The sequence below is a fragment of the Rhineura floridana genome, chromosome 1, assembly GCF_030035675.1.
Source record: "Rhineura floridana isolate rRhiFlo1 chromosome 1, rRhiFlo1.hap2, whole genome shotgun sequence".
In the NCBI taxonomy this organism is placed as follows: Eukaryota; Metazoa; Chordata; class Lepidosauria; order Squamata; family Rhineuridae; genus Rhineura; species Rhineura floridana.
The window spans coordinates 158683142-158706832 of record NC_084480.1 but is presented as its reverse complement, the minus strand read 5'-3'; the positions used below and the strand labels follow the sequence as shown (position 1 = coordinate 158706832).

General features: G+C 43.0%; 1 protein-coding gene across 14 annotated transcripts in view; it reads right to left on the bottom strand.

The window, feature by feature from the left end:
* Positions 1-23691, bottom strand: part of SMARCA4 (SWI/SNF related, matrix associated, actin dependent regulator of chromatin, subfamily a, member 4) — a 111657-nt gene that overhangs the window by 50445 nt on the left and 37521 nt on the right. For all 14 annotated transcript variants that reach the window (XM_061639614.1, XM_061639594.1, XM_061639625.1 and 11 more), the window contains exons 12-17: positions 17207-17257; positions 6973-7103; positions 4823-4880; positions 3376-3494; positions 1578-1728; positions 1231-1394 (exon numbers count right to left, since the gene is read on the bottom strand). In XM_061639614.1, coding sequence (XP_061495598.1) covers positions 1231-1394; positions 1578-1728; positions 3376-3494; positions 4823-4880; positions 6973-7103; positions 17207-17257 — 674 coding nt within the window. The remainder of the gene's footprint in view (positions 1-1230; positions 1395-1577; positions 1729-3375; positions 3495-4822; positions 4881-6972; positions 7104-17206; positions 17258-23691) is intronic.

Sequence of the window (23691 nt, the reverse complement as noted above, 5' to 3'; positions counted from 1 at the left end):
AATTTGCACTCACAACTGCAAAGTGATTTGGGCAGATGAAGATTGTTTCAGGATTAGCGACACTGCCTCTGATTTTGACATGCACACCTATCTGTTTGTCAAGCAGCCATTTTTTAATTAGCAAAGCTCATTTAATATTTTTGCTGTATCTCTTGCACACATTACATTAACTAAATGAAGCATGGGCCTGTTAAGAATAAATCATTAAATACCTTGGAGGAATAGACCTCATGGTACTTCAAATACAGTATTTACACTTTTCATGACAGTTTAAACTTCTGATCATCTGATTTAAATTGAATAGGTTACACAGGATCAAATAACTGAATAAGATTATGTAACTTGCCTCAGAGCATCCATGGTTTGGTTTCTAAACTGCAGTTAGTGCAAACCAGGGTTTGTCAAGTCTTAATTTAATCATGCTACTGCAGGGGTGGAGAACCTTTAGTCCTCCAGATGTTGCTGAACTACAATTCCCACTAGCCCCAGCAAGCATGGCCAATGGACAGGGATGATGGGAGTTGTAGTTCAGCAACATCTGGAACCAGAAGGTTCCCCACACCTGTACTTCTGGTGTAGTATGAAGTAGACTTCATACTACTAGCTACACTCCCTCAACCATTTCTTGCTATGCTTAATAGTTCTAACTGGTAATGCTCTCAATGCAACAGTTATTTATATTCCCAAGCTCCGTTGATGTTCCACTGCATTATGTTTGCCTGGATTTGTGACCATGAGGTGTTTCAAAATGTTATTAGTTCTTATTTTTGCACAAAGCAGATTAGCACAGAGGACTGCATTAGAAATATAATAATCCTAACAAGCATATTCTGCTTATAATTTATATATTATTTGATTTATATCCCGCCCTTCCTCCCAGCAGGAGCCCAGGAAGGCAAACAGAAGCGCTAAAAACATTTTAAAACATGATAAAAACAGACCTTAAAATACATTAAAACAAAACAAAAACATTAAAAAAGCTTTAAAAACATCTTTAAAAAAAGGGTGAGAAACATTATTTAAAAAACATATTAACAAGCCATTCCAACACAGATGCAGACTGGGATAGGTCTCAACTTAAAAGGCTTGTTGAAAGAGGAAAGTCTTCAAAAGGCGCCGAAAAGATAGCAGAGATGGCGCTTACGCAAAATAAAGGTATTTTACATGAATACAGAAGCTTTTGAATTTGACAATCCTTAAGTGGCAAATGAACCCAACAGGAATACTTACGACAGAGGTACTATAATGAGGAAGGGTCCGTTGATACGTTTGTGCTCCATGAGGTATGTAATTAAAGCAATGGTCTGGATTGTCTTACCCAGACCCATTTCATCTGCCAGGATCCCATTTAGATTATTATTGTACAAGGACACTAGCCACTCTAAACCTTTAATCTATGGGAAAAGAAAAAGAAATGCTCACACATTTCTGGACATACAGGGGAGAAAATAGTGTCAAAACTTGTCTCCTCTTTGGCACTTCAGACAGAGCAGCTCAAAGCACTAGGCTTCCACATCTACACCCAGCCCAATTGCCTAAGCTCTGGAAGTTAAAGAACCTTGCTTTCAGCTTCTCACCTGATACTGCTTGAGGACACCATTCACCATGAGTGAGGACTGTTTGTCCACCCTTTCCGTAACTGCATGAGCCACAGCATAATAAGACTGTAACCCCCTTGCCAGGGCTTGAGACACTCCATACTCATCATCAACATCTTGCTTAGCATTCCTAGGGAAAGAGATTAAACAGGATGAGAGAGAGAGAGAGAGAGAAATTAAACAGGATGTGTGTGTGTGTGTGTGTGTGTGTGAGTGAGTGAGTGAGTGAGTGTGTGAGTGAGTGTGTGTGTGTGTGAGAGAGAGAGAGAGAGAGAGAGAGAGAGAGAGAGAGAGAGAGAAGAGAGAATGAGCTGGCAAAACCTTCACGATCTTAGCACATTCAACAGAAATCTATCTTAACCTTGGTGATTAGCTTGGGGCTGTAATGCTGCTGCCTGACCCTCGGGCAATCACACCTGAAACATCTAAGGCCAGGGAGTGACCATATCCGTGCCCTGCATCACCAGAATTTTAGATTCTCCTGCCATTGAAAAGAGCCAGGAACTGGAAACCATCCAGCTGTCTTGGTGTGGAGATGCCCCACCCCTAAGGTTGGAAACATCTGGTGCTACTGGCCACTCCTGGGCCCTGAGGTCATCTTTGGAGGCCGTCTTCCAAGTGCCCTTCAGGTAGAAGTTCAGGAAGAGGCAACGAGAAAGAATGCCTTTTCAGTGGTGCCTCCCAGCTTCTGGAGTGCTCTTACCTAGCAACTACATTAACATTTTTTTGGAGCCAAGCAAAGATCTCTCTTCTCTCAGGCCTTGATTGTCAGTATGTAATATGTTATTGCCAGCCACAGCTGGTGGAGCAGCACGGGTGGGTGTGGGTGTGAATTGTTGACCTGGCTTCCCAATGCCATGCATCGCTGAGTTACCAAGGGAGAGAGGGGCAAGGCAGTAGGGAGCTTGGTGCAGGCGCAGCAGCATGAGCATCAGGTTGGCCCTACCGCTGTGCCTTCTCCACACTGAGCTCCCTGCTGTCTTGCTTCTCCCCTTCTTTGTAAATGGCAGCGATAAGAGATCTGAGGAAGGTCAGCTGAGCAATGCAGCCCCACCCATCCAGCCCCTCTGGCCTCCACTGGTTATTGTGTATTAATTTTCACTTATTGTCAGCCACCTTGGAGGCCTCTTGTCAGGCAGAAAGATAGGCTATAAATAATTTACATAAATAAAATACAGTAAATGTGATTAGGAACAGCTGTACACTGTCCCAGTTACCATACCCAGATCTGTGGTGTCCCTGATATCTGTATCTGCATGGAGCTGGAGAATAATGTTTATGATAGTCCCTTCCCCTTGGGCAGCTTTGCAATTTTGCTCTCTGCCATGGAGAGAGAGAGACGGAGACTTCTACTCCTTGACTTTATCTTATTATAGATGAGGAAATCTTCCTCATGTACCTTTGAGAGTGGACTATAAAAAAGGTAGGGCAAGAAGAAATATTGGAAAAAGGGCAACCCCTGCTCAAGCTTATTTAACTAGAGCTCTGTATCTTTGGGTGTGTGTTTTACACACTTTGGCAGACTTGCAAATACAGAGTATTGCTGGAACAGGCCTCCAGTTGCAAAAGGAGGAAGTTATCTGGGCAGCAAGTCCTCTCCTCCTTGCGTTCCAGTTCCAGAGTCTGCTTTTCCAGCTGCAAAGAACCGGCCTCTGTCCTCCTCCACTTGTGGGGAGAACTTGTACATTAATCCAGCATTTTCATTTATATTTAGAAGGAAACCTGGGAGATAGCTGTTAATATAAACAGGGACTTTGAAGGAGAAAGTGAGCCTTACTCAATTATATGCCTTGCATCCACTTCTGATACATCATCACTGTCTGGATCTGGGATTTTTTTTTTCTCCTCCACAGGCAAAGCAGACTGAGAAGGCTGTGGTTGCTCCTCTTCCTCCTCCTGTCAGAAATTGAGACCTCATCAGATCTGATATATAGACATATAAAATCTAAATGCTTGCAAAAGAAGCAACATAATCTTAATTAGTAATTCTTAATTATATTAACAGCATACAGTGACCTACTGCAGTCGGCATCTCAAGAACAGGTTGATATGTATAAATACTTGGGGGTGACATTTAAAAGCTCATGATCTTGATCCACACGCTTGACAGTTATAGCTCTGACAGCTAATGTTAACCGCTAATGCCACCCTTCGTTTCTTGGCTGGATCAGGTGGGAAGATGGTGGCACCTTTGACAGAGCTTTATAAAAGCAAACTACTTCCCCAGATGCTCTGTGGAGCACCTGTGTGAGTTCATTTCGATATTGCAACACTGGAATCAGTAAAGCACTAGTTTCCATCCAGAGTGCTGAGGGCACCTAGATCTACCTCTAAACATGATTAGAAACAGCCATGCTTCCTCAGAAAGCAACCATTTTCTTTCTTCCAGCTGGCCTCACCTCTGGCTCTTTTGGCATATGAGGACATAGGGAAGGATTCTTGGGCAGCTATGATGTATTCACTTTACACATTATCCCGGAGTATTGGCTCACATGTCTTTATGATGCAGGGTCACTCCTACTATTAGACAGAGGTGACTGTCTGAGGCAGTAGATGCTGGAGAACGTGGAGGGCGGTGGCTTCACAAACTCCTTGGCTGTTCTCCTCTGCTGAAGGAGAGATTTGTACATGCTACATGGCCTGCCCTGTCTCCTAGGCAAGTCTGCTGCCCTCAGGTGCAGTGAAGGACCCTGCTCCATCACCACTGTCGAAGTAAGTTTTAAACGTGAAACCAGTTGGTTTCTGTACATGGAATAGGGTGGGGGAGGGGTTGCAGTCTCACATTTCATCCCGGGTAGCACAATATCTTTGTTTGGCCCTGGTAGCATGCACAGCTTCTGCCAACATAGTTAGGGCATAATGTGTGGTTATATACCACAGCTGCAACACCCACTGAGTCATCATCACACAAACGGACAGAAGCGTTACACGCTGGAGCTGCATGGGAGCACCCACAGAGGCCATTTAGCTCTCCTGGTCTGATTTATGTGTTACTTAATCCAAAAGCAGCAACATGAAGTTTAAAAGAAGAACCACCACAGGAGGTCTGCTTTCTGTGCAGCTAAGAAGGCTCTGCTTGAAAAAAGAGTGCCAGAAAACTATCAGAAGTAGCACACATCAAAGGTGTTTTCAGGCAAGGATATCTTTCAAGTATGCCTTTTTTTGTCTGATTTTGATCCATTAGATTAAGAAAATAATTTGGAAACTGAGCCACTCCTCCTTACCTCTTCCTCCTCTTCTGATCCACTTTCTTCGCTGTCAGATCTTGGTGCTACTTCATATCTATTTAAATAGATCTTAAAATTCTTAACATAGATAACATTTTAACATTATTAGAAAGGAAAACATGACGTGTGTGTGTGTGAGAGAGAGAGAGACAGAAATCTTGGAACACAGAACATAAGACATTCCCCAAAAGGAGTTATTTTGCCCACTAAGTCCCTTGAAGAAGAAATAATCCCTAATGTGCCCAATACAGGAGGGGACAAATGTCCCTCTTATTATCAAGCATAATAAAGTTCAGAGTAAGTCAAATTTTCTGTTTTTCCCCCACAGTGAGGGAAGTATGCTACCTATATGTTTCCGGGCCAGATTCAAAGTGTTGGTTTTAACCTATAAAGCCTTATACGGCGCGGGACCACAATACCTCCTGGAACGCCTCTCCCGATGTGAACCTGCCCGTACACTACGTTCAACATCGAAGGCCCTCCTCCAAGTTCCGACTCATAGAGAGGCTCGGAGGATGGTTACAAGAACCAGGGCCTTCTCAGTGGTGGCCCCCGAACTGTGGAATAGTCTTCCCATTGAGGTGCGCTTGGCGCCAACATTGCTATCTTTTCGGCGCCAAGTTAAAACCTTTCTCTTTGCTCAGGCATTTTAGTTTAATATGTTCAAATTGGTTTTAGATTTGTGGATTTATATATATATGTTTTTGTACCGATTTATGTGATTTTATTGTATATATTTTCTGTTGTACACCGCCCAGAGAGCTATGCTAGTGGGGTGGTATAAAAATCTAACAAATAAATAAATAATATGACTTGGGATTTCCAAGCCTGTGTAATGTTGCAGAGTGGGGGAAAACAAACAAAAAACAAAATTTGCTCCGTTACATCATGCTAAAGCATGTAATAATATACCATCCTCCCAAATAAAGACTTCATGGATGTGAGCATAAAATATATAAAAGAGCCCTGCTGGATCATACCAAGGGTCTATCTAGCCCAGCGTTCTGTTCCCAACCTCTAGGAAGCCTTGCTTGCAACTGGTATTCAGAGACTTACTGCCTCTTTATATTTATTTATTTATTTTATTGCATTTATATACCACCCCATAGCCAAAGCTCTCTGGGCAGTTTACAACAATTAAAACATTAAAAACAAATATATAAATTTAAAAACACATTTTAAAAAAGCAATTTAAAAACACATGCTAAAATGCCTGGGAGAAGAGGAAAGTCTTCACCTGGTGCCAAAAAGATAACAGTGTTGGTGCCAAGTGCACCACATCAGAAAGATAATTCCATAATTTGGGGGCCATCACTGAGAAGGCCCTCTCCCTTGTTGCCAGACTCCCAGCTTCCCTTGGAGTAGGCACCTGGAGGGGGCCTTTGATGTTGAACATAATGTACGGGTGGGTTTGTGTCGAGAGAGGCGTTCCATCAGTTATTGTGGTCCCAAGCCGTGTAAGGCTTTAAACCAGCACCTTGAATCAAGCTCAGAAACATACAGGCAGCCAATGCAAGCGGGCAAGAATCAGTTTTATATGTTTGAACCGTCTGGTCCATGTTACCAATCTGGCTGCTGCATTTTGCACAAGCTGCAGTTTTCAAACCGTCCAAAGGCAGCCCCACGTAGAGCACATTGCAGTAATCTAACTTGGAGGTCACTAGAGCATGGACAACTGAAGCCAGGTTATCCCTGTCCAGATAGGGGCATAGCTGGGCCACCAACCGAAATTGGTAGAAGGCACTCTTTTATATGGAGGTTCCAGTCAGCAGCTGAGGCAAATAACTGTTGCTATACCAGTTATCCTCCATGAATTAAATCTAATCCCCTTTTGAAGCCATCTAAGACTGAAAAATCTAGAGGTCCACCATAAGCTAGCTTTTCTTGACAGTCACGAAATAAGAGTATCAATGTGGAAAGCTACCAAGGTTACAAAACAACCTTGCCCCTCCCCCAAACTTCCTATGATTTCTTTGGCTTTATGGACCTTTCTGGAACTAGATCAGGGCTAACGTTCCAAGTTCCTCAAAGTTCAGCAATGGTTGGCCACTACACAAATATGACTTATGCAAGCAAACAAACAGGATTATTTACATGACACCCATTTCATGGCAAAATACAAAGAATGGGATCTGTTGGCAGCTTACCCGGGATTCATTTCCAACCAGGTATCCAGTTGTCCTGCCTTCGGAGCATCTGTGCCGGTAAGAATTTTCCCACTCTCTACATGGATCACTTTTACAGGCAGGTCACTCATTTGACTGGTTTCATCCAAAGGCTGAAAAAGCACAGATGTTGTACATATTTTAACATTTTCATGGGACAAAAGGAAGGCCTCCAATAATGGCACTGTTTAAATATAGCTTGTGAAAAAGTGGTCATTGATTACTTTTTAAAAAAAATATATTGCTTGCTAAGAACCCATGTGACAAGTTGGACACTATGATGAGAGACTTGCAAATTACTGCAGGATATCACAGCCACTTTCTTGCAGCCTTTGTAGTGCTTCATATATCTAAAGAATGTGTTTGATTAGAATAGACAATGGGGCTGAAGAAATGAGAGAGTACAGGGAATGCTGTCTCTATGATACTACCTTCATGGTTGAAAGGCTATGGTTCATTTCTATTGATAATACCACAAAAGGTTTGATAAGCAGCCTTTTCAGACACTCAAGTTGGAAGAGAGACTAGGTGATTTCTCTGAGAAAAATACTGCACTTGCAGAAATCCTGAAGAACCTCAAAGACAGTCTGCCTTGCAAACTGGGAACAGAATGGGTCGATACAACCCTTGACCACGGACACAGCAACCCCCCCCCAAATCATAATCTCGAAGGATATAAAAAAGGGCAAAACAGGATGTCACCAGGACTGATGTGCCACACAATCCTAATGCTAAGAGACTGAAATCCACTTGCTGTGAAGATCGCAATGGCAGCTACTGGCCCAAGCAGCGGAAGACGGAAATGACCGTCAGTTCTGGGATCTGGTGACCAAAGGGTTGCACACATCCAGACAACCAATATCTAGTCAAATATCCACCCCCGTCTGGCATGAACATTTTACTAATCTTTATACAGATCCGGCTGTTTGGAATGAGCCCAGCCTCCTCTTCCAGAAGCTAATCTCCCAAAATGGCCTCCGGTCACAATACCTCAAATCAGTGCATTAATTGCCACCTTGAAGGCGGGTAAAGCACCGGGAGAAGATATGTTACCGCCCAAATTGTTTAAAGAATTCTCTGAGTGGTGGGCTCCCATCCTGGCCAGATTGTTTACCCTACTTAACACCACCGGTATATTCCCTGATGGATGGAAGCAGAGTATTGTTGTACCGATGTATAAAAAAGGCGAGAGAGGCGACCCTCATAACTATCGGCCAATTAGCCTCCTAGATGTAAGTGCCAAACTCTATAGTAAGCATTTATTGTTTAAAATAGAAGAGTGGGAGACAGCCAATCAAATTATCTACCCCAAGTAGGCTGGATTTCGTAAAGGCCAAAGCACTATTGACCACTGCTTCATGCTTTACTATCTAGCAAAACAGAGCATGTTGGGGTCTACGAAACATCTGTACACCGCCTTCGTTGATTTGGCGGCTGCTTTTGACTCCATAGATAGACCAGCGCTATGGGCCAAACTTGCCAATACTAATATTGACAAGCGACTCCTGTTTCTTATTAAGGAGTTGTATTCTAACACTAGGGTAAGAATACAAGCAGGCAGTTCAGGCTCCTTAACTGATCCAATACTGTCTAACAAGGGAGTAAAGCAAGGCTGCCTCCTGGCCCCCCTCCTCTTTAATCTTTATCTAAATGAGATAGTCTCAGAACTAGCGGGCCCAGAGTTTTTTCCCCCTTCCTTGGGGAATAGGAAAGTATCGATGCTACTTTACGCGGACGATATGATCCTACTATCCATCACACAAAAGGGCCTAAGGAGACTGTTGATGAGTTTAAGTACTTACTGTCTAAAAGAAAAACTTCAGATAAATTACAACAAAACTAAGGTTATGGTCTTTGGGAAAAAGCCCCTCAACCTCAAGTGGTCTATTGGTGGACACCCAATTGAACAGTGCCGTTCATTTAAATATCTGGGCATTTATTTCCAGGACACTCTTTCCTGGAAAAGGCAGTTTGCGCACATCAAATCTGTTGTGCTGAGATGCACCGGGGCTATCCTCAGATTTTATAGGACAGTGGGCAGCAACCTCGTTGCCTCGGCATTGAAAGTCTTCATAAATAAAGCTCTTTCCCAGATCTTATACGGGGCAGCTGTTTGGGGTTGGGAGGATTCCCACCTTGCCAATCTTGAAATTATCCAAAACGTATATCACCCCAGAGCCTGACCCCATTTAACAGAATTAAGCTACGGGACGCAATCTACGGACATTGTTCATGGATGGATAGACTTGTAATCACTAATACAAAATTCTCCAAATGGTATGGTATATTCAAACACGATCATAAACGGGCGAAATACCTGACTTACCCTATACCAGCCCAGTTGAGACAAGCTTTCACCGCACTCAGATTCCAGTCGATGCTGAGTGCGGTACTGCTAGGTCGCTACCGCCAGACACCCTGGGAGCAACGACTGTGTATCTGTGGATCATCAGCGGTGGAAGATTTACCTCATTACCTGCTGGAATGCCCTCTATATTTACATCCCAGGACCAAATTCTTAAGTGAACTGGTAACTCATCAGGGATATTCTCAACAAATACACCTCATCCCGTTTCTTTTATCAGACAATGATTTTAGGATCACCTATAGGGTTGCCCAGTTTGCCCTAGCGGCACAAAAACTCCGAGCCAAACGCGCTGCTGAATCGGAGCTCGACAAGGGGCGACAGTATACACACGAGTCACTACTTAGTTACTGGATTTTATTGAATGTAGTCCAAGGCCTGTTGCCTTCGCTCACGGCAATCACGTGTGCTGAATATTTTATTGTTTTAATGATGGCTCTTTTTAATGATGTGTGATGTTTTTCTTTTCTTTCGTTTTCTATATTGCAACGGCTTATGGTTATGCAAATAAATTTCTACCTACCTACCTCTTGCTGTGTGCTGAGCTGTGAAGAATTCATGTCCAGGAGATAATGCTAGGAAGTTAACATGGAAGGAGGCGGCATCTGGGTTGTAGGGGTAGCTAGATGCTCTGTGAGGAAGATTACAGAACTAGCCCCAGAAGAAGGGAATTGGGCCTCGCAAAGGGATTTTGATTAATACCAGATTCTCGCTATCTGTCCCTCATTTGTACTGCCAGAAGGAACCAGGTATCTGGTTCAGGGGGCAGGTAGATTATTTTAATGCAGCCACAAAGGATTTGGTCTTTAATTTTCCATCTGCTTTATCCTCTATAAAATAAATAAATAAATCCCCCCTTTTAAATATGTTGCTTGCCCAGCTGACACTTGATGGCCAAGGTATACCTACTCAAGATCACTTAAGGAAGATTTGTTAGCCCTTAAAACTCTTTCACACAGACCCCATTGTACTCAAATTCAGGAGTGGGAAGAAGGACAATTATTTCCACTCTTCCAATACATAGTGACATAAATGTTCAGGGTTTGTGAAAAAAATGAAAGAACTGTGATTCTGCCCTGTTTTGATTACTTTTGTAAAATGTAGGGTGAACACAGAGCGAGGGGGTAAGATTTCAAAAGCTTCATACAGCACTTCAGACAAGTTTGCTCTGGATCCTAGTAGGATGAGCTTATTCATTCAAATAATATATTACATTTGTTAAAGTGGTTAACAAAACAGATATCCTTTGTAGCAAACTTTATGAGTTTCTGCCTTCTTCGGCTGCTGTGACTGAATCAATGGATGCTGTAGCCAAGGAGGTAGTTATAGAACACTGAGGATGGAATATTCAAAAATGTTAGCTTCCTTTATTTCTCATGTCAATGGGAAGAAAATCATCTGCACCAACTACATTCACAGAAATCTTGGAGGAAAGCCTTCCTTTGTATTTGTATGCTTGACAAACTGGTAGATTGGTTTGACTGAACCTTCACGGGACTTCTTGGAGCACATGGGTCTGGTGGTATCGGAGAGTCCTTGCTGGAAAGGGTTCTTGCCATTCATAACTTCAGCCAGCTCATTCACAGCCTGAGCTTTGATGGTCCTCTCATAAGGCGGCTGTTTCTCATACTGGGTCTTGAGTAGTTCTATATCATTGCTTGTCCATAAAAGCAATTTATTCTTGGGCTTTTTTTAGTTGATTCTTTGGCTCTCCTTTTTAATTCTTTTTCCGTAAGTTTATTTATTTTATTTATACCTCGCCTTTCCTTCCAGCAGGAGCGCAGGGCGGCAAAGTTCTTGTTTGTGCCTCACCATTTCTTTCATCAACTTTTCTTTTTCCTGTTCCTTACAGAGTTCTTTCCCTCCCCCAAACTTGGCTTCATTTCAGCATGATGGCTATTCTCCATCACTTTCAACACATGGACATACTCTTGAAGTCATTCTGTGTGAGGCAAGTGCTTTTGTGTTTCCTGTTTAATTTTCAATGGCAATGTTTTCAACATCTTCAATTTATCTTTTTGCTTAAGCTCTTTGAGTTTGTTGGAGTGCTGCTATGCCAATATTAAAACGTCACAACTCCCTCGCAATGATGGCAGTCCTGCGTTCAGGATGTTCACTATCTGTATTGTCCAGCAATGTCCATATATTCCACGTTCTAAAGTTCATTTGTCTTTTGCGACCGCTAAGTGGTGACCCCACTGGACGTGGTGATCCAGTCAGGGAGAGAGATGAGGCAGACTATGTTTAGGGCACCTTTTCTAGTCCCCTCCCCATACGGGGTGAGCAGAGTGGTTCCTGAATAGGACTGTTCAGTCATGGATACAGCTACTGAACTACTCAACTGCCTCGGTCCTTGAGCCAGGACGACTGAGTCTGTATCCACCGCCCATGTGCCAGTCGATTACTAGGGGCTTCTGGATTTCACAGTCCTGCCCCCATTGCCATTCGCCATGGGACTTTTGGTTTGGTTTGCTTGAAAGACGCCTATGCGTGAATTTGTTTTATGTGGGGAGATCGGTGCATGACGATCAACACACAATCTTGACAGAAAAAGGCTTTGATCCAATGGCATGGATACCACGACGATTGGAAGTCTTTTATCTGCTGCAGCCTTCATCCGCCTTCACAGCCGTTCTAACATACACATTGTTATCCTCCGTCTGTTCGCTGGATCGTCACCTTACAGTGGTGAGTGGGCTTGCATGTTCCAATGAACCCTGTGAGCGATGGCGTCGGGAGTCATGTACTCCCAGCAGGGTCACCCACGGCGGTAAGGTCAAAGGAGAGGAACCAGACAAAGAACGATCCAAGAAAGTCCTCAACCATGCTACAACAACCCTGCAGGGTAGGCGTGTGCCCATACAAATGATTTAGTACAGGTATGGCCAGAAGGTAGAGTGTAATCTATTGGTAGATCCCTGGGAGATTTGCAGTCAAGCGCTTCTGGCTTCCAGTTGTTTAACAATGGCAACTAAGAGACACAGACCCGTTTGGAAATTTGACCACTGAAATTAATACTTGTGGAAAGTAGGAACAGATCTATGTGTGGAAAGACTGTGAGCTATCTCAGTTCTGATAACCCTGTGCTCAGCAACCTCTCAGAGATGCCATGTCTTTTGCAGCTGGCTCTTGGGGTTCTAGTAAAACACAGGGTAGCTCCCAGACTGCAACAGCAGTACTCTCCTGCCAGTAATGGCAGCATTGCCACTCACTGAATGGGGCAAGGTGCCTGCCAGTTCAGGGTTGGTGGCACCACCATCCTGCAGCAGGTGGGCACACACCTGCAGGCTTGTGCTGCTTTCCACCAAGGTACCCCCAACCTTGCCATCTCAGTGCCACTGCTATTCTGCCCCCCATGTGTCACTGCTGACCTATACCATCAAATTATTGGAGGAGTCCTGGCTATATTTCTCTCTCTTGACCTTTAAGAGGAAATATAAAGCACACAACAGAATTAACATCACCATTGATTTCAATAGGTTTTAAAAGACCAAGGAAGAGAAGTATAGTAGGTAAATTATATTGTGATTTATAGACGTACTATAGCGTACAGGTTCTGCAAAAACCAGTGTAGTGTAGTGATAAGGCTACTGGCTAGGGCCTGGGAGACTTGGGTTCAAATCTTCATTCAGCCATGAAACTCACTGGGTGACTTTGGAGCTAGTCACCTTCTCAGCCTAAACTACTTCATATTCTGAAGATAGAATCGTATCATAGAATAGTAGAGTTGGAAGGGGCCTATAAGGCCATCAAGTCCAACCCCCTTCTCAATGCAGGAATCCAGATCAAAGCATTCCTGACAGATGGATATACTGGGGAGGTGCAGGACTATGTATGCCACATTGAGCTCTTTGTGGGAAATTGAGAGGTAAAGGAAATAAAACATTAAATAAGATTAAGGCTACAATCCTATGCACAATTACTTGAGAGTGAACAGTGAAAGTTACTTTTGATAAACCTGCTTGGGATTATGTTGTTAAGACCCAAGGGATAACTATTACCCAAAGTTTCTCTTATTTATTGATAACTATCATTTCTGAGCAATATGTTACCTAGCCATTAAGTTATTTTATTATTGCAGTTGTGACTGCAGCTATTATTCATTACATGCCACAGGGATTTGGAGCAAGTTTACAGCAGACTTTTTGGAATCTATTTGTGGCACAATCCAGACACGTGGGTGTGCTACTCCATAACAAGCAACAAGAGTCACATGATGGCACACTGAACATTTAACAGATTATAAATTTTATAATATTTATTGATAAATCACCTAGTATCTAAAGGGAAGAATTAAATTTAGATGTTAAAGGCTGTACAGTAGGGCCCCGCTAGTCAGCGCCATGCTTTTCAGCATTTTGCTAATACAGCAGCACCAGTGGGGAGATCAGCTGTAGCACAGGGAACTCTAGCCACTGCGCTCCAGCTGACAGCTATCAGCTAGGGCGCATAAGATCCGCGCATTCCAGCTGATTGCACGCTACAGCTGACAGGGATCAGCTGTAGCGGGAGCGCGCGTGCTCCAGCTGGAGCAGGAGCTCACGCACTCCAGGTGACCCGTCAGCTGTAGTGTGCGATCAGCTGTAGGGTGGGGAGCCTGCATGCTACAGCTGAGTAGAGCCTCACTTTCCAGCAGTTTTCGCTTTTCAGCGGGGGCCTGGAACAGAACCTGCCATATGAGTGGGGACCTACTGTAATTCTATGTTCACTTTCACTTCAGGAGTAAACCCCATTAAACTCAGTGGAACTTACTTCTGAATAAGCATGGTTAGGACTGCACTGTAACTTCAGATTCCTAAACCTTTCTCCCCATCCCCTTTACTAGATTACTGGTACATCCCCCACCTTCTCTCAAGATAGCAATTTTCACTTCTGAGCCCACAGGGGCGACACAAGCTCAGCTTCGGAGTCTTAGGATGCCCCCCCAGCTTTTCTCTCTTCATTACCTCTCTGCTGTCCTTTCACCTCTTTCTGTATTCCCCTCAAAGTGATGCTGCAATCCTATCCCAACCCCACTTACCTGGGAGTAAGTCCCATTGAGCTCAGTGGGACCTACTGAGTAAACATGGCTAGGACTGTACTGTGAGCAGATACATAGATAAACTCTCTCCCTTCCCTTTCTCTGTCCAACTCTCTCCCCAACTTCTTCTACGGGGCTGAAATCCTGATCCTTTTTGCCTGGGAGTAAGTCCCACCGAACTGAATGGGATTCACCTTAAAGTAGGCATGGGGTTAGGATTGTACTATGAATGTAATAAAACTTAATTTTGTAAAAATTAACAATGTAAACAGTCCTTGCCTAGCTCTAGCGTCTCTGACAGAACTCAGCTTTTTTTAGGCAATCCTAACTCCACTTACCCCATTGAACTAAGTGAGACTTACTTCTGAGTAGACATTTTTAGAATTACAGTGCGAGCCCTCAGAATCTCTCTGCCCTTCTCTCTCTTCACTCGCTTTCTGATTACTGCTTCCTTCTGCCTTCTCTCAAGATAGCAGTTTTCACTTGTCTGGGCCCACAAGAGGCTTGAACTCCATTTAAGTTTGTAAAACAAACTTATCTTTTTTTAATCAACAATTTAAACAGTCCATTCCTAGTTATGTTAGCGTTTATTTCTAGCTTCTAGCTAGTTCTAGCTTCCTCACAGGTCTCTCTCACATTTTAGGCACTCCATGTACCTTGCAGTAAGCCCCACTGAACTCAGTGTGATTTACTTCTGAGTAGACATTTTTCCTCCTTCCATCCCTCAAGATCATTGTCAGCACACAGAAGCTCCACCGCCGCTCATCTGGGAGTGAGCTCCACTGAATTCAGTGGGATTTACTTCTGAGTAGATTTTTTCCTCCTTCCTTCCCTCAAGCTCATTGCTAGCACACATAATCCACTTACCTGGGAGAAAGCCCCATTGAACTCAGTGGGATTTACTTCTGAGTAGACATTTTTAAAATTCAAATATGAGTTCTCCAAAGCTCTCTCCTCTCCCCCATTTTTTTCTCCTTCCTTCCCTCAAACTCACTTGTTGCCAGCACACAGAAGCACTGAACTCAATGGCATTTACTTCTGAGTAGTTTTTTTAAAATTGCAGTGTGAGTCCTTCAAAGCTCTCTCAATTGCTGATTAGCAACTTGAATTGTGTCCCAAAAGTAATAAATAGTGGGCATGGCGGGCCCTTTGACATCGTCAACCAAGGTGGCAGTGTAACTCTCTAGCTCCCATTCCAGCAACCGATTTTAGCATCTAAACAGAATCCATCCACTTGAAAAAACACATTTATTCTCTTGTAAAAAGAGGGGCACGACCTCCCCTTTTCCTTGGGAGCTAGAGAGAAGTTCCTAAAATGCGACTTTGCGGCACAAGATTCAGAAGACTCTGTGGAGAACAAGTTCGACACAGGCCCCAATATGCTGCACAAATCTGCACATCTCTCTAAAGGAGACTGGGAACCCTTACATGATATTCTGTGGCAGTTCATGAATGAATTAGTGGCAGGATGGAAACAGGAGTTCTCCCAAGTAAAAGCTGAAATTAAGGGTATGTCATCTAAACTCACCGAGCTCAACAAAACGGTGGATGCAGCATTTGAATATGGCATACAACACAAAACTGTCATTAAAAAGCTTCACACTACCACTGCAGAACTACAGCTACTGATTGAATCCCGGGAGGATCAAATCAGCAGAGACAATTTAAGGGTCAGAGGTACGCCTGAACTAGCTGAAGGAGACACCGTAATATCTTTCTTCCTCAACTGGCTATGAGATACATTTCCAGATCTGGGCACAGGGAATAAAGATGTAGAACAAGTCCATAGGGCACCATAGCCTCCTACAGGGCAACACCCAAGAGATATTATTGCTAAAATGGTGTGCTTTTCTGTGAAGGAAGACATCAAGCAAGCCTCAAGAAACAAACCAAATTTACAGTGTGTGGAAGCAAAAGTCTTTCTATTCAATTATTTGAGTACAGAAATGTTACAAAAAAGAAGGAATTTTAAAGAGATCAGTGCCAAGCTTTGCTATGCTAGTATTTGCTATAAATGGGGCTTTCTGTTCAATTTAATAGTGGCTCATAACAGCATCGTATACATGGTCTCACTCATAGCAGAGGCCCAACAAATGCTTATCTCTCTCAAGATTTCCATCCTACAAATATGTTGTTTTTGAGTAAGAAAATGGTGACTGGAGGGGTGGATAGGACGGGAATACTAACACCTCCCTTTATACCCTTTCATTCCTCCCCAGTAGTTCCTGAATCACAGGTTCTACTCAGGCACCCAGCTCAGGATGTTCCGGGGGGGGAGGGGGGGGAGAGATGAGGCTATTTTTTGAGTTTTGGTTGTTGAATTACTGTTGTACAGAGAGGCAGGAAGGAAGAATCAATATAGCTGCACATTGCAGGTTAATTTTTCTGTTTCTGAGTCAGATTTGCCATGTTTATGGGAGACTATGGATAGCTGACTTTATAATTAATAGTTTATGTTGCTGAAATTCTGTTCTTGGAATGTTAATGGGTTAGGGTGACCAATAAAAAGGGAAAGAATATGGGACTTTCAAAGCAGGAAAACGATGCAAGAAACACATCGGAAGAAGAATTTGGAGCAGATATCAGTAAAACCCCACACAAGAGGTAGACTGTTCCAATCTTCGGGCACATCTAAAGTGAGAGGGCTGGGCATATGGATGGCACCTAGAGTTCAACTGCAAGAACTAGCCACATTAAAAGACCCAGAGGGATGATATATGTTCCTCAAGGGACTCATCCATGGAACTCTAATCACTCTGGGTTCTATATACAGTCCAAATTCTAGACATAAACACTGAGCATTATTATTATTATTATTGGTGGTTCCTTACTTCACCATCTGGTCCAATTGCTGGTGTCTGTCCTTCTGCAGTCTCAATCTTCTGGGGGGAAAAAGGAAGACCGTTAATAGCATCATTTGTTGACTAATAATAGCAAAAAACATTTTTAAACACTTTATTTAAAACATTTTTATCCCTGCGTCCAAGCTGACAATCTAAAACATGGCACAAAAAGGAAAAGGATTGGGAGGGAGGTAAAAAGCAAACTCAGGCAGTACACCTTAGTGACAGAGCTCTTGTAATGACCAGCAAGAATGGGAAGAGTAAAAGGAGAGCAGGAGCGAAACATTGCTGGTCTTTCAGCAGAGCCGATGGAGAGGTCCTGCAGTCCCTTCTCTCTTCCCCTCCTGCATCCGGATGGAATGGCTGCTGAGGACACCTGTAAAAATGCTGCTTTGTAAGTCCTACTTTCCTTCTCTTCAAGAGAAATCACAAGAAAGTTGCTATCACTAAACATGCATACATTCTACTTTTCATTTTAAATAAGTGTCTCTCTTAAAGAGTCTGTTGACCCTTAGAAATGAAAATAGCACAGGCAGGCCCCGCTTTAAGGCACTTCTTCTGCTTTTACGGTGGTTTTTGCTCGTTGCGCACCATTTTCGCATGACACACACAATTATCTTCAATGGGTTCCGCTTTTTGGCGGCAGTCCAGAAAGGAACCTGCCGTTTAAGCGGGGCCCGCCTGTATTCATAGTATTTGAATATATTCATTAATAGGCAAAAAAAATGCGGTTTAAGAACGTACCTATAGCCAACAGATATTTCTATCAAACTTTAAAAAGCAAGGAAATTGGGCAGCTATAGTGAATGCACCAGGGGAGCAGGAGACCTGACCTCCTCTCTGAGACATCGTGAAAAAAAAATGGAAATGGACTGCCTTCAAGTTGATCCCAAATTATAGCAACCCTATGAATAGGGATTTTATGGTAAGTGGTATTCAGAGGGGGTTTCCCATTGCCTCCCTCAGAGGCTAGTCCTCCCCAGCTGGCTAAGACCGGCTCAGTTTGCCACAGCTGCATGAGCCAGCCCCTTCCTTGTCCGCAACTGCCAGCTAGGGGGCAGCTGGGCTCTTTGGGACTATGCAGCTTGCCCACGGCTGCACAGGTGGCAGGGCACGTAACCCTGAGCCACTCACTATGGGTATGATCTGTGGGTCACTCAGGAGACATGAGCAGGGATTTGAACTCACAGACTCTGGACTCCCAGTCAGGCTCTCCTCCCCAATGTGCTATACCAGATGCTCTGAGATATTGTACTGCCCTACAAATTTGTCAAAATGCAAACACAATTTGGGTTGGTCTTTCACAGTCCAATCCACTTCCTGTGTAGCTTGGAAGAATTTGGTAACACGTGCCACTGAGCATATGGTGAGTGGTAGCAAAACCTGCCGTCTCCAAAGATGGAGAATTACATTATTGTATGTTTGTGTTCTTACTTTGCTTAGTCTCTGTGTTACTACTGTTTCTATAGAAAATCTAACCTAGAAAATTATATTTCTCTCATTATTCACCCTAGAAATCTGTGTCAAATTTATTTTTATTCATTTCAAAGCCTTTTTATTTGTCAATGTCATATGATGGTGAAGACAGCCTTTTTTGTTTCAAACTGGAGGTTATGCTCTATTTCTATTTTGGGTGCATTAACAGTTGAATCTGAAACTGCAGTTTGATGTAAAATCAGACTGATTACAATATATTGCTACTTAAGCAATGACTCTAGCTGTTAGAAAAAACAAACTTAGCCTGCCCAAGATGCATGTTTCCAGCCTGCTATGCTTAAACTACTCCACTTAAGGAAAGGTGGGCATGGTCAATTAAAAACATAGAGTACACTTAACATTTTGCTAGAATATATTTCACCTCCCACTGTTTTGTGCAAACTGAAACACTCCTCATGTCCACTGGAAACTGCAGAATAGTTGGTGCTATTATTCCACAATTGTTTTTGGAGTTTTTTAGTGTATATTTTGCGAAGTGTTGCTGTGCTTCACATATTCACAGAAACAGAAGCAAAAGAAAATGATTTATGATAAAAAAAACTTCACTAAGATTGCAAAGTAAATCAAACATATTTAAAGTAACTATCTGAACTATATAAACTGTTTTAATATTGTTGCCTCCTCCCTGCTAAAACAAGACCAGCACAGCACATCTTGTTTCTGTTATTTGGGCTGACTGCATGCTTATTGAGTTCAGTGGGATTTACTCCCCTGCAATCATGGGTAGCATAGATAAAATTGACCAGGGGGGAGGGGAGGCAGGAGGAGGGGATTGGAAGGGGATGAGGGAGGGTAAGAGGGAGGGGATAGGAGAGAGGAGAATGCTTTTTGTGTTCAGTGGGATTTACTCCTGTGCAATCATGCTTAGGATAGGTGAAACTGACCTGGGGGAGGGGCAGGGATGGAAGGAGGGCAGGAAGGGGAGGAGATTGCATGGGTGAGCACTGGGCAGGGGGGAGGCCCCTTTCCTTTCCAAGGGAAAACATTGTGAACAGTATCATTCTTTTTCAGCGTTTCCCCCACCTTTTTATTCTACAGCAGGCACATGTAGCCTCCCACCAAAATTTAAACCAAAGCTGTCTCTGGCCACATCTACACCAGACCTTTATTTCACTTTAGACAGTCATGGCTTCTCCCAAAGAATTCTGGCAAGTGTAGTTAGTGAAGGGTGCGGAGAGTTCCTAGGAGGTGCTCTATTCCCGTTACAGAGCTACAATCAGAGTGGCTGACAGTTGAACCACTCTGGTCACTGGAACTCTGTCAGGGGAATCTCAGCACCCTTCACAAACTAAACTTTCCAGGATTGTTTGGGGGAAGCCGTGACTGTTTAAGGTGAAATAAACTCCAGGTGTGGCCTCTTGATTAGGCAAGCCAAGCAGCTCTGAGTCTGGCTTTTAGAACACTGACAGTTGGTTCTAACTGAGCATGCCCAACATTATCATCGAGTTCAATGCTAAATTTCTTAATTAAAAATCAGCCAGGCATTTTTTAAACTTTTAAACTGCAGAAGATGAAGGTCAGAGTATGGGGCAAGGTCCGTAATAGGATTACAGGTACTCTGTGTACATGGGTGATTTTTAATTAATTTCAACAAATTATGAGAACTCTGACAGAAAACAGTCCAAAAGGGGTCTGTTTTTTTTCTTTTTACACTTTGAACTCTCAATTCTCTCTGACTGTTTTGTGTATCACCATGAAAATTTAGAGGGCTGTTAAGCAAGCGTTTCTGAGTTCAGGACTATAAGTTTTGTAAGGTTTTGTATTGAAATGAGCTTATGGGAAGCATCAGAATGGCATGGGGGTATTTTCAATTTAATATTGCGCAATGTGAAAAATCCATTTTGACTATAGTATACAGCCACTCTTGTGGCTGTATAATTTTTATATTGATTTTTTATACTTTTTACATTCAAAACAATGAAAAAGAAAACAATAACAGAGATATGAAAATGAAAAGGGGAAAGAAGTTTACTCAACAAAAAAGTACTAATATTAAGGAGTAATAATTACATGGAAAATTTCTGTTAAGTTTTCATTCTAATATTGAATAAACAAGGCCCATCTCTCAGTAAATAAAATAATTTAAGCATGACATATAGGGAGGGAGCAAATATGCCTGCCTCTTAACGAGTCTGCTGACCCTTAGAAATGAAATTTTAAAAAGCTCCCCATTGTGCAACCCACAGTTTGAGAAGCAATAATGAAGCAGACTGTAGTCTACAGATGCGTATACCTTGATAAAATTTGTGAGTCTTTTTTACTTTTTTAACAGTTTATATTTTAGTACGAAGTTTTGTATTTGTTGATGTGTTTAATTATGTTTTGGTTTTTTGGTATTTCATTTCATTTTTAGTTGTTTAATAATGTTTTCAATTGTATTGGATGTTTACATGTTGTGAACCGCCCAGACAGCTTCGGCTATGGGGCGGTATAAAAATCTAATTAATAATAAATAATAAGGTGCCACAAGGCTCTTTGTGGATTTTGCTGTGAAGCACTGCACTAAGAATACTACATAAGGAGAGTGGGAGTCTGTGGTATGTCCATGCATACAATACTACCCTATCTATCATTTCAAAATAACCTTCTGCTCTTTTACTTAGCACTTTCCTTAAGCTGGCATACATAGATGTGTACATATAGTGGCAAAAGCCTTTAAAGCTCCTTTTCATTTTTAAGTACATGACAAGAAAAGTCAACCATGGCACAGCTAAGGAGAAACTCATTCTAAAAGTGGGTCTGTTGAATGGATTGACGTAACTACCAGGGCATGTTCAATTGACAGTCCACTCAAAACACTTAACAAAGCTGTTCTATTCTGAACTGAGCATGGGAGATGTCCAAGTGGATGTATCATAGCTGCAACCCTTTGGGTGGATCAGGTGGCTGCATAGCAAGGTGCAAGCACATGCTGTAGCAACTGTCTCCTGAAGGCTCTCTCTGCTAAAATGTGTACATCTAGCTTGTAATAACACATAAATGTGTTTGCTGTGGACCATGTGGCCACCCAGGAGATCTCATGAAGTGAAGCATTGGCAGACAGGACTGCTGATGTAGGAGCTGTCAGTGTAGAGTGTGCTGTGATGTGTAATGCAGTCAGTGGCTTCTGAACTAGGCAAATGGCACCCCTAATCCATCTAGCTAGGGTGGAGTTGGACACTTTCTTCCTGAGTGTGATTGGATAGAAACAGACAACGTTCTGGTTTGCCTAGAGATGTGTGTGAGAAGATGTAGTCTTTAGTGCTTAGATGTTGAGCAAATGCCAGGTCTATACTGAGGGGTGAGAGGACTTTAGGCAATAGGAAGGGAGGATTAGCTCCTGCATCAATAGAAAAACAAACTGACACTTGATATGAAGGTCAGGTCATAGAATTACTCGGTTGCTATGGAAAATGGAGACGTGCTCAATGACAATGAGCGCTGAGCTTTGAAATCCTTTGTACTGCAAGGATGGCAGCAAGAAATGCCACATTTAGAGATGACCCCGAAAGACACTATTCTGAGGGATAAAAAGTGGCCTCTGTAACGCTTAGAGGACTATTGGTAGATGCAGCAGTGTTGATCTCTTGGTTACAGCAGGACTTTCTGTGAGAGAAAGTTCACAGTTTGATTGGGGTAGGGGGAGTCTGCTAACCAGAGGATTTTAGAGAACCAGGGACACCACAGCCAGCAGGAGACCACCAGGACGGGGGACTCACAAAAGCAGAGGAGTTGGTGGGAATGTGTAAAGGAGACCCCGAGACCATGGTGCCATGACGGCATACTCTACTTCTGCCTCTGGGGTTAAGTATCTCATAAAGTACCTGCTGGTCTAGTGAGTGGTCTCTGAGGATCTACCTCTCGGGGGCCAAAGCACCGTTGAAGTAATGCAAATGTGCATCTGTTCAGTTGCTGCTCAGATGGTTTGCCAGTTCAACCATACAGCTCTGGTATTCTGAATTGCTCTGATATGTTCCAGTGTTAGGGATAAGAGCTGATTCAGCTCAGGAGAGGAGAGACAACGCTTCAATCTGTTGGGATACAAGCCAAGTGCCCCTTGCTAGTTGATGTGGGCTTTCATTATTGTGTTGTTCATGCACAGTTTATATACAATTTGCTGATTTTGGTACTGATCTCTGGAATCTGTCTCTACTGTTTGAAGTGCTCAGAAGTCCAGCATCACACGTTGCCAGATAGGAAGTAAGTGATGGAGTCTCCCTCCCACCAGAATGAGGGAGGTCTCAGAACTGGGAGAACTGTTCCTGAGAGAAGGGCTGCTAAAAAGGCATCCACTGTCAGGACTTTTAGGTATCTATCATTTGCTGATCTAGGCAGCAACATTATTCAATTTTCTCCCCCATGTAGCCCATTCTGACTTAACAATATTTTGGAAAATAGCAGGAAAAGGCACTGCCCTTTGAGGGGGCTTAGATTCTGGTAACACATAGACTTCTAGGCACCGTGGTAGGTTGATCCTGTGCTGCTGACCAAAAACCTAAAGAGGAAATTGCTTTAGACAAAAATGGTAAGACATCACTATAATTGAAGAGTCTGGCATTGAAATAATGGTTGACCTTAGAACCCTCACTCCATTTCTCTTCCTCAAGATCCAAGTGGGGCTGGGATGGGGAACCTACTCTGGATTCTATATAGACTGCTCTTTATTTGCCTCTGGGATGTGTGCTGGGGACCACCTTTGTTTGGAAGCCAACTGTGGAGGATCTCCTCTCTCCTCTGAAAAGCAGTGCTGCGAAATAATGGGATGCTTTTAACTGGATTAGACTGATTTTCTCTACTGGTGTCTCCCTTGAAGGGAGGTCCTCCGAAGAGGCTGAGAGGGTCCTAGATGCCTGGCATGGGCATTTGTCTTCCTTTCTAGATACCTACATCAGCCATAACAGCCTGTTTAAAGGCAGCCTCCACCATAAAATATGGCATTTGATGGTTGAGGGAGGATGCTAGCTGAGAAGGGGTCTCCCAGTATGAGTACTTGTGAC